The following is a 12,235-nucleotide window of genomic DNA, read 5'->3' as shown; positions in this document are numbered from 1 at the left end:
CGATAAGACATGTTAGTATTTTCATTTCTGAATCCAAAGATGTAATACTGAGGATTTGCAGAAGCTAGGAACTCTGAAACCTCAGCCTAGGGAATAGCTGCAGTGAGCATGATTAACTGTGGATAAAGGGGAGCTCTGTGTAGTGCAATTGAGGATGTCAGTGTTTACTTGTAATTGAAACTGGAGACACAAAATTAAAAGCCTGTGATTAGTAAGGCATGCCAATGAAATATCTTTAAGGACTAGCCACTATCCTTTCAAATGAATGTGCAGAGGAATATGAAGTTATTTTTCTTGGTGAGAAATTTTTGTATTTCTTATATGTGATTTGTGTTTAAAAAGTGAAAGCTGAAATACGGAGGCAAGCCTTGTGAAGAACTTAGTCACTAACTTTTCCTTCCAGAATGTCACATTTTAAAACAGTGGTTAGACCACATTCATGTTCATTGAATATCCCTGTGGAAAGTACAAAAATACTGGTGTTGGATTTTTGCCATGTGTTTAGTAGTAAATGTAAGCATATCGAATATGCAATATTAGTGAAAGACACCAGACATTAAAAAAGTAGAGGATTCACTAATAGTTTGATGTCTGTCAGCTGTATTTCTTAGTTTTCCATTTGTACATCTCCAATGCTATTTTCAAACATCACAGCTTAATTTCCCCTCTTGTCAAAGGGCAAACCTTGAGACCAGAGGATGTCTGTAACTATTGAGAAAGATAACTTCATTAACCAAAGAAGGGGAGGGAGAAATCCAAACGGGTTTCTATATGCCAGTCCTGTGAAAGGAGGAATGACATTCCTAAAGGTGCAATCTGAATTTTCTACTTGATAAAATTAATGTTTAGAATAAACTTGAACCAGAACCTTGTGAACACATTATCTGTACTACAAAGGACCTGAACAATTGCTCAACATGAGGATGAATAAGTGAAATAAACCCTCACTTTTTTTGGACTCAAAACTTCTTTTAGAATTTGCTCTTATCCTTGGAAATTATTTTTATTTACTGAAGTAAAAGTCTGTAGTTTCTAAAATACTTGTTTCATAGTATGCAGTAAGACATGTAAATTTGATTATGAAAGTCTTATAAAATTTTAAAAAGAAATTATGATTCTGATTTTATATAATGCTGATGTATTTTGAAGTGTAATGCTTCATACTTTCACTATTACAAACTGAAATTTTATATAGGAGATGAAAAATGTTAAAATGTAAAATGCTTCTATAATTTAAACTGCCTTATACTCCACTATAGTCTCCTAGAACTCAGTCCCAAATGTGAAGCGTTGATTTAAATAAATAAATCGGCATTTAAATAATACAAAATTGTTCAATACAGAACATGATCAGAACCCCAATCATTTTCAAATAGAAGTACCTACACAAAAATTGAAGCAGTTGAATAATTTTAAATTGCTTTATACTGTGCAAGCACAGAACCCCAATCACTTCCAGGCTGAAGCACTTATGAAAAAAAGTTGAAGTGCTCCAGTAATTTTAAATTGCTATGCACAAGGAAAAGTGCTTTTAAATTATTGTATAGTTGAATTTGTTCTTGAAGACTTCCTATTTTTGTGTACAACTTGAACAGCTCTACTTAGTCAAAATGCACCAAAAGACCTGATTGTATAAACTTATAAACAAATTAAATAACCCCCTATTACAAATAGTAGTGGTAGGACATTCCATCATCAACTGCATATACACTGGTGTCAGAATTTTCAATACTTTGGCTACTACTTGTAGCTCAAATAAACTAGAAATATAACCCAACCTCTTTAGCCTAGATCTATGATGAAAAATAGACTTCTTCAGATCCCCTCAATTCCAAATTGCTAGACAATATTACCTGTTCAGTTTAGATGGTTGCAAAAGCATGTCCTTATGTGGTGTCTGTCCAGGAATTTTTTAAACAAAGATGTGAATCTGACCTCACAATACTTTTAGTCATTATATTCATGTTAGCATAGATGTGGATCTTGCTTTTGCAACTTAAGGCAGAGATTTAACTTTTTCCACAAACGTCAGTATGTTTTACATTTGTTGCTTGTGTCTTTTCCTTGTGGAATCTCCTGTAGAACAGATGATAGACTCGGTGAATACAGGTAACTGTAGAACTAAGGACGGTACTCGAAGTGCTGTATACGAGGTTAACTGGGGAGGCTACAATAACATACTGAGTTTCCTATCTACTGCAGAAACTTAAATTCTTGATTTCTACTTACAGATTTAAAAAGCAAATGTTAGTTTATTGTAGACATTTCATTATGTAGTTTGTGGGATACAACCATAGTTATGTTCTTATGTCTCAGGACTGTCAGTTCATGTAAAAAAAAAAAAATCAAAATGTTAATTTGGATATACATATTTTGTCCAATAGTTCTGTGATGGTTGGTTCTACAACCAACCAACCAAATGCTTGAAATATATAATAGTTAACTTGCAATATGTTCTAGTAGTGTTGTTCATTGATAATTGAACTAAGTTCTACAATGAAGAAATAAAAACAAATAGATATTCAGTAGAATGTTACTAAAGCACTCTCTAGGACTCACCAGATCTCCATGTGGCAGGATTTTCTTTGACTTCCTAATACCTGTGGGGTCAATAGCCGTATCTTTTGCATAAAAGATTTCATTCAGCTTTTAAATGGCAAGCAATTATAAGAGAGAGGGTTATAGACCAAGGTCTTAGTTTCATATTATTTATGTTCTAATTAATTTACCAGATAGTGCAATTCTTTTTTTTTTTTTTTCCTCCTCCTCTGACTACTAAGTGTTGATCTTTAACAGTTATCATGTTCCTAGCTGTAATGGGCTTTATTTCTTTGGAAAGGTCATTCGTGATGCAATGTCACTGTTAACACAGGGGAGTCTGTAAGCTTTGGATATTTTGCTTTGTTGTGATGTGCTCAAAAATGTTCAACTGCTTGCTGTCTCTCCCCTGGGGCATGCTTCCTCTAGAGTCAGAAGAGTTGGTGCAAGTGCTTTTTAGTTTTTCAACTGTATTTTGTTTCATTAAAAATATTCCTCAAGTAGCAGCTGGTGCTGCCAAAGACGTGTATTCTTTTGTTATTTATTTATTTATTTATTTATTTATTTTTACCTCTGTATGACTCTGGCAGCTTGGAAATTCATGCTTATTGTAACTAAATGCACAGGCCCTTGACTGATCAAATGAACAGTGATGCAAGAAATGGGACCAAACAAATTAAAACATTTAACAAAGTAAATTAAAAATTTAAATGGTAGCTAGCCTACCAATAATAAAAAGGCATAGGTAATGCCTCATATTTAGAAAATGAAAATAAAATAACTTGGGAAACATATCATTGAACAAGAAAAATGCAGAAGTGTGTAAGTAATTTTAATAATCAACTTAGGAAATGAGTTCTAGGCTGAAATAATGTTAAATTATATTATAAATCTTCTGCATCTATCATGTAGATAACCCTGTGTTATGTGGGTTAAGTTTCATACCAGTTTAACGAAAATAGGAAGTTGATGAGAAGATAGAGACCATGTTGGCATCATGATGGAAGGAAAGGTTCAGGTGACTAATATTCCCTGTCCTTACTACAGGAGAATCCTCCTATCAGCTTGGTTTTGCAACAAAGTGCTACAAAACCACTCTTCAGAACTATCTATTTTACTGCTATCAGACTAATAGTGCAAGTTATTATTTGTGGTAAAGAAAAAAACAGCCATTTGATGTGCAGATAATGGTATGCTGCTACAGACTGCCTATAGCATGTGGTTTTACAGAACATATTGTCCTCTTCCCAGAATCATAGAATATCCTGAGTTGGAAGGGACCCACAAGAATCAAGTCCAACTCCTGCTTAAGACACAATCAGTTGACAGGTTTGCATCGGGATCCTTGCATTGTAGCTATTTTTCAATTTTTATGATGGGTGTCTGGACGTTGGACTTTTTTTTTTTTTTTCCTCCAATACCCTTGATGGAATCAAGGGATTTACTTGAAAGTATTCATTTTTAAAAAATGCTATGTTTGCGACTGTGTGGGAGAAGGTCAAAAAATGTTCAGCAAATGTTTTCTTGAGGCTGAAAAGCAGACATTTTCACTTTCTCATACTTTATTTTTTAAGTTAACAGTTCTGAGGGTTGGTTCCTGCTGTCATAATGTTTCAAGGTAACAGCACCATGCATGTGTTTATTGCACAAATCCATGCTATTCTTTGAAAGATTGTTTTCAAGTTCATTTTCGGTTTTAGCTTACCAGTGCAAAAGACAGATGTTCAATGTTACAGTAAGTTCAGCTTTGTGGTGTAGTAATAATTGCTTTATTTTATAACTTTGTGGAATATAAAGAGAACAATGGATGTAAGGTTGTACTTTTTTTTGATAATGATCACACTGTTGGGAAATTAAACCTAAATCATGTTCCTTATAGGTTCTAGACATCCTATCAAAACAAAACAACAACATAAACAAAAAACAACACTATCTGCTATAAGAAGTATATGATTTTAATTTTTTCTCTAATGGCTTTTACCACATCAGCATTCTCCTGTATGGAATAATGACTTTGCCCTGTGCAACTGTATGTGAAGAGTTATAAATATGTTTTAAAAAAAAATCCTTAATTTACTTCCTTTTTTAAAACAGAGATTGATATTTTCATTCATCTAAGTGTTTCATGAAGTCATTACTGCTCGAAAATAGGATCAACCTGTTTACTTCATTAGGTGATAAATAACTAAAATGTTCGGCATAAACCAATCTTTGTACAGGTTACTGTTGTAATGCAGTTTAGGTTTCGGTAATTCCATATCTTGCAGTATAACCAGAACAGAACTTTGACTTTCAATGTTTCTTCTTTATGCCTCTTTGACTAGTACAGAAGTGCTATTGAATGGCTCATTTGCATTTTTCTGTGCCCTGTAAAATGAATTTATTATGCAGCTTCTCTAAATAGGCTAACCAGTTGTAATCTCATTCCAGTGTTGTATGGGTTTCAGAAAAATGTGATTACTCTTTTCATAATGCCTAAAAATAAACAAACAAAAAAACCTTGGGGCCCAACCCATTCTTTTGTCTGAAGGGTTCTATTTGTTAAATGGCGTCATTAATCGTGATGGGTAGGTATTTACTTGGTAAATAATTGAGTAATTAAAAATATTATTCACTTTGAGCACAAGTAACGCATTTTGGCCTCTTTTACTGATCATTAAAGTATTTAATGAACTGGGATGATAGTTATTGTCAGTCTTACAAAAATCCAAGCGATGTTCAGAGATGTCTATACAGATGAAACAGCAAGTTGATCCTGCACTCTGAGCCATGTGGATACTGTCCTTCTTGAGCTGGAAACCATTTTCTCACAGCAAATCCTGAGTCTCAGCTAATAAGCTCTGTTGAGAGGGAAAGTTAAGCCTGGGCTCTGTGCTGTACGATGCCTGCCATCTGTGAGCAGAGCTGGTTCCCATCTGGCCAGAAAGGGCATAGGTTTAACAGTGCATGAGGGTTTGCATCTGTATTTGTATTTCATAAAGATTAATCCTGATTCTGTTTGTAAAAGCCTCTTAACATTGTTGTAGCTAAATGAAAGCAGTATCTACACTGATGTCAAAATTTTCAGCTCTTTTGTGTGTTTGTTAATTTTTAGAATGATTGTGATCCATAAAAATGACAAGACTTTAAAGGGAGAAGTGGAATATTAGGGAGCATTAGGCAACATATTTAAGGCTTAAGGAAATATGAATGTTGCTTACCAGGCCTTGGAGAGCCCTCATCTGGAATTTTGCACATATGCAAACCTGAGCAGGCACAATGAAAGGTTACTGAGATGATCAAAGGAATGGATCCTGTAGGAGAGGTTAAAAGAATTTGGTTTGGCTAGCTTAACGAGCTGAAGACTTACAAAGAAAAAGGGTTAATTAGGTTATGAGACAAAGATTGGTACACGAATAAATGGCTATAAATTGACCATGAACACATTTATTCTGGAAGCTATGAAATGCTCATCAGAATGAGGGTCCAGAATTGTGGAACACAAGAAGAATCAAATGATCTGGCCAGGAGACTATGCTATGCCTGCATGCCACAGCTGAAAACTAGAGATGGTTCTTTATATACAGACCCAAATTATATAGGCCTATATATGTGTTTTGTTTAGTTTTTTTTTTCTTGATTCCCAAATTAGAGCTTGCTCTTGAGCAATGCTAGCTCATGTTCTGATGTGTGGAAGTTGTGGTAGTAAGGATTTCAGCGTAAGAAAATACCCAGGGACCCTGTGTATTCAGTATGGCTGCATTGACACTGGTGCAACCCCTGGCTGAGCTATTCTTCTCAGTGACCTCTGGCTTCTGAGTGTGTTGGCTGTGTTCACAGCATGGAGGTGTGTTCAGGTGTGCCTGAACCTCAGAAGAAGTTTAATAAAATGTTCTTGGTCCCTCACCCCAGCTCAACACGACAAAATGACTGTGATGCATCTTTGAGTGCTAGGCACTTCTTGGCAGCTTTGTTTACCCAAGTATAATACCACGGTGGTACGCCATCTTCCTCCTCATTCCGGCCCTTCCTTTCAGAAGGAAAGTAGCTGTCTGTTCAGACAATAGTGCTGGCAAATTACTTCTCAAATAACTTAAATTAACAAGATTTCCAGTGTCGTGGAAGATGCACACTTTTTATCGAATTCGTGATAAAATGCTTGTAATAAACATACGTTCACAAGGAAAGTGCTCATAAAAAGAAAGTTCCTGTGCTAGATACTCTCACAAAAGAGTTTGTCATATTTTGTTTCTAGTTAATGGATGCCTACCACAGTCACACCACTTAGTGACAGGAGAACTGAATTCATTTCAGCCAATAAAGTCATTTTAATTTGCATTTTCATAGCCCACCCTTCAGTACTCCAAGTGTGACTTTCATTTTTAGGATGGAGCTATGCAGCAAATGGATATGTAGGCCCTTTAAAAGGATATTTATCATCCTTGAAGAATCTTAGTGCCAAATCTTAATAGCATTTCTTACAAAAATGACTTGAATTCACTATCAGATTTAAAGGTAGAGCTGTAGAGATTGTGAATACTTTTTTTCTGAGACCCTTTTCAGATAAAAAGAAGAGGTTAAAGCCTGAAACAGTGAAAACTTTCCCTCCATAGTGAAAATATTGAATAAAAAAATCATCAAACCTTTGTGCTCTAGAAATCAAATTATTGCAAAATAGCTGTGTATTTTATTTAATTTAGTCACTTTCAGAGATAAATAATTCAGCATACGTTTATATAACATAAAAAAAAAAACTTTGATAATTATGCAAATAAGAGGATAAGTTATTCAGGCTTTTGAGTTTTTCCCCGTGCCAACTGATGTTAAAAAGTACCAGAAGACAAGGAAAACTTTATGTCCAGTCACTATGTGGTTTGATGAAACGATTGCCTCAGGACCTGCTGGCACTCTAATTGGAGTCATAATGCAGAATAAGAACCTTACTTAAAGCAGTGCTCTCTTTAGCTGTTTAAGTATCCCTCTCTTAATTTCATTTAAATAGCTCCCTCATGTAAATCATGAGTAAAATCGTGAAATCAATGAATAGCTCTTACTGACTTCAGTAGGGCAGGATTTCATCATCTCTTTGCAAATCACCGTGATTGTGTGCATCTTAATTAGTTTTTCTTCTCTGATAGCTTCCTCCTCATTCATTTTTTGGGGGTCTAGTATTGCAGCACCTGAAGATAGAAAGGTTTTTAAGATCCAGAGTTCTCAATCTCCATGATAAAAAAATATTTTTTCATGTGCAATTTAATTTGGTGTTGGAGGTTCTCATTATTCAGATTACTTTTTCCTCTTGGTGCTCAGCTCTTAGGATCACTATTTTATATGAAAATCTCAAGTTGTCATCTGCAAAAAAAAAAAAAAAAAAAAAATCTAGTTCTCATGCTTCCAGATAAAAGTTCAGGAGCATAAATTTTCATATACTTTTACAAGTAAATAAGTCAAAATAATTAAATCCCTCCTCCTCCCCCCCCCCCCCCCCCCCCCCAAGAAAATAAATCTAATTTCTAAAGAAATTAGTCATTATTTTGGGGACTTTTGAAATGATGGGTGGGAATGGTCAAGATGGGTGTCATGGTGTCATTTCTATTTTAACTCTTGTGGATTTTTATATTCTTTTTTTTTTTTTAATTTTAATTTTTACATTTAAAGTTACTTTCCTGAAGTCAAAAGTAGAATGTGGTCTTATATATAAAATACTGCCTCATGAAATGAGATCTGTTTGCATTTGTTTGTAAAACTCATTGCTGGGCAGATGATTTTCACAGGTGTCTGCACCAGTTACATCTCTGTTTAAATAAAGCCTGGCACAAGGATGAATTTAACGCTATAGGAATATATGTGAAATGTAATTAATATTCTGAAGGTTGCATTTTTAATAATAGAAAGTTGATTTAATGCAAGTAGGGCTAATGAAGGTGTGAGAGTTTTTACAGTTAAAGGTGAGCGAATTCATTTTGAGAGTGGCCAATCAAATCTGAATGGAGTTGCTTCATACATTGAATCTGGGAGAGCCTAAAAGAACATTTGAAATTTTGTGGAAGGTCATTACAGAGATTAACTTTCCACCACTACAGAGGTAAAGGAATTCTGGGTTTTGAGATGTGGCATTGCCCAAAGGTACTTTAACATGAGGGGCTTTATTAATCTCCATTGCGGCATGGTATAAAATTGCAGTCCTCTACTGATTTTTTTAACCCATGTTCTATGGGAGCAGCTTTCAGTGCAAATGTTGAGGTCAGTAAGGTCAGAAGCATGTGCCTGCTGTTTTATTAACTACCAAAAAAATATAATAAGAAAGGTGTTTCTTATGCATCTGATGAGATATCAAGCCTAGTTCTAGCTCAGTGACCAAACTTTCACAGGAGTTACCTGAACTAGTGACATTTCCTTATCGTGACTGGTAATAAATTCAGAAAGTCAAATAGTGAGGATATTAAAAACAAGTCTTCACTCCGTACATTTCTGAAAAACATTAGGTGATGAAAAACTTGGATTCTGCTTGTCAGTGAATAGAGGCACTTTAGGTCTGAGTGGTCACAGCTCCTTGGTTTGCTTCTCAGGCTTTTTCATGTGCAAATTTTGTTGCATAATTGTCATGTTCTTTCAAGAGTGCAGCTTTTTTTTTTTCTTAGCAGTGGGTGAAGGATCCTTTTGTACTAATTACCCAATAAATATTCAACTACATGTGTGAAAAATGTTTATATACTCCAAATTCTACATATATGACACTTTAAACATTACTTTCAGTGTATTTAGCTGAGCTATTTCTCTAGGTAGCTATCAGCCCACAAACACTTGCATTGTGTTAAAGAAATGTGAAATCTACATGGTGATAAATTCAGAATGTGTTCCACTTTGAATATTCTCTTTGCCTTCAATGCAAATCTGTGCTTGGCTTTTCTTTTCAAGATATTTTTAAAGACTTTTTCTCACAACATGAAGAAACTCAAAAGAAATTATTTTAACATGATAGACATTTAGTCCTATAGAAGAAGTTTCTTCATGAGACAAGTAAATTAAAAGAATGCTTGTGCTTCTAAAAGATAATTAATTAAAAACTCTCTGTGTGGTGGCAAATCTAACGTCTTGTCTGACATGTTGAGAAGAAAGTGCTTGGAATTGCACAAGTAGAATAAAATGTTCCATTTCACAGCAAGGCCAAGCCTGAGTCTTGTAATTATTTCAAAGGGAGTAAAGGTCATTTTCTATTTGCTACATCCGTATTATGTGAAGCTTCTGTACCAGGCTTACAGAAGTTAACTCATGACCTATTTAGATTGCCCAGATTTCAAAGTCAACTTATACTGTCACAAATCTGATAAAATAGACATATTCTCTTCTCAAAGAGCACTGACATAGATGATGTTCAGAGCAGGCTTTTCATTTATAGGTCTATAAGACAAGAGTTTCAACTTTAAGACTTCAGAAGCTGGGAGATCACAATATGATTTGCCTCTTATTTGCTGAATTAGTCCTTTAAGGGAAGAATTAGGTTTGTAGTTAAATTTCAGCATATTTTGTTTGACTGTATTTTTGTGCATATTCATTCAGTAATAGCATGAGTCAGAGACAGGTACTTTAAAAATACATCTCTGTGCAGTGAAAATACGTGCAGAAAATACACGTTTAAATTTCATTGATGTGTGCATGTGACCATCTAAATACATACCAGGATATTTTTGATGATCAGTAATCAAGATTCATGCAAAATTTTGAGGGGAGGCTCTGAGTATGTTTGTGTTTATGGATACCTTATACTGGAGGACCGAAGGGGAAGATGGTTCAATTCTCAACCCCTGTAGAATCCAGAATCTCCAATAAAATCAATATATCAGTCTCAATAACTGAATGAGGGATTAGGCGCTGTGCTTTTTTAAGCTTTTGTAAGAAAGGCAGCAGTTACATGGACGTATAGAAGTGAGTAATAGTCAAGTGTATTGCACCTTGCTTCGTGTATTACTACTTTAAGTCTTTCTTTTCTTTCTTGGTTAATCCCTCAGAGGGATAAACGTAGCAGAGGTCAGGGAGGAAAGGAAAGGTGTCTATCTGCTGCATTTCAATACCACTAGCTTAATTGTCGCGAAATAGTCTGGCTATTTCTCAGTCTGCAGCACTTTTAGCCAAGTTTTTATAGCAAATGTCAGTGACATGAAACAAATGATCCAGTGCTTGGTTTCAGTAAGGAGAACTAATGCCTACCAGGTTAGGTACTGCTGCTTTTGATTTCTATAACTGGGATCATGTGAAACTTGGTGAGTGTGAAGTGCATGAAGAGTGAGCAGCAAATGTATTGCTCTGTTTTGAGTGAATGGATTACAAGCGGTGTGGCTATGAGGGAAACATACAGATGTTAAAAACTTTGCAGGGCATCTTTGTAGGATTAGGATCAGTTTACCTAGACAGTAATGTTGTGGAGGTAGAACCATGAAATGTGGCTTTCAGGGCCACCACATTTGCCTGACCTTCTTCACCTTGGTCATTATGGGTGTCCCATCTCTTTGAGTTTTCTTTGGATGTCCAACAAGAAGCACATTGGCCACAACAATTTTGAGAACACAGTGCTATGTACACCAGGTTAAGGCCAGGATTTGAAAACCACCTTTGGAGGTTCTGAAGCAGAAACTACTTTTGAAAATGAGGCTATGTTCGTACAAGTTGAAAAATAAAGATTTGGGTTTTCCTACTCTCTTGAACTTTCCTCCTTTTGCCTCTCTCTTTAATCTTTTAAACTACTTAGTATATTTTTCCTGCTGCATCTTTCTCAGATGTTCTTACCCCTGTGCTCTCATTTAAAAACTGACAAGAAAAACAGCACTTCAGATTGTTTTTTGTACTCAGGGATAGAACACAAACCTTCAGAGACTGAGATTGGCATTATACCTGTTTCCAACAAATCTTATTTAGCTTTTAAGGTCCCACCTTTGCCAAGGTGTTCCTGTGGTGACAAAGAGGTTTGGTGACTACATGTTAAGAGTAATACAAACTGTGTTTAACTTTAACCTTCAGATCCATCTCCAATATGATGCACACGTTTAATTTTCAGTCTTCCCTTGGTGTAAAGAAGTTTTTGATTATGAGGAAAATGAATGAATTGTGACTCAGGAAAAAAAGAAAATCAACAGTTTACATTCAATTATTTAAATCAACTTAGAAGTGTTTAGTTTAAGCACACATTTAAACTGAACTGGGTTCAACTGTGTTGTTAGGAGCAACCTAAAAGCATCCTATGTCTTCATAAAGACAAATAATATCCTTTATTCATCATCTGGACTGAGAACTTAGCCCTCAAAGTTACTGTTTTGTAATCTCCATGCCAGCACACACGCATAAAAGCAAAAGCTTCCATAAAAAATATGTTTAGGAAGGTTTGAAGGGGGAAGTGTGATGTGATGGATATTTTGTTTTATGAATGTGGAGCCCAAGATTTGGTTTTATGAGCACTGAGCCCAAATCCAGTATCATTCCCAGAAGCTAACATGATGGATGAGTGAGTGGATGTTCAAAGTCCATTTCCTTTGTTTCTTCAGGTTCTGCTGCTTGCATGTGCAGAAGATTTAGAATGCATCCCTGGATTCCAGCAAAAGGTTTTTTATATTGAACAGCCATTTGAATTCACAGAGGACCAGCCAGTTCTGAACCGTATGTTATTTTCATATATTACTCTTGTGTAGAAATCAGAATTGCCTATATGTTCGTATCACTCCTGCCA

General features: G+C 35.3%; 1 protein-coding gene across 7 annotated transcripts in view; it reads left to right on the top strand.

Moving 5' to 3' along the window:
• The window catches only part of CDH13 (cadherin 13), a 489,849-nt gene that overhangs the window by 80,060 nt on the left and 397,554 nt on the right, over window positions 1–12,235 (top strand). For all 7 annotated transcript variants that reach the window (XR_013938364.1, XR_013938365.1, XR_013938366.1 and 4 more), the window contains exon 2: window positions 12,054–12,165. Coding sequence is in view for 1 of the 7 variants with exons in the window: in XM_080552450.1 (XP_080408576.1) it covers window positions 12,054–12,165 (112 nt within the window). In the remaining 6 variants the exon portion in view is untranslated. The remainder of the gene's footprint in view (window positions 1–12,053; window positions 12,166–12,235) is intronic.

This window comes from Anser brachyrhynchus (genome assembly GCF_964034855.1).
Source record: "Anser brachyrhynchus genome assembly, chromosome: 12".
Lineage (NCBI taxonomy): Eukaryota > Metazoa > Chordata > Aves > Anseriformes > Anatidae > Anser > Anser brachyrhynchus.
This window is presented reverse-complemented; position numbering and strand designations above follow the sequence as displayed.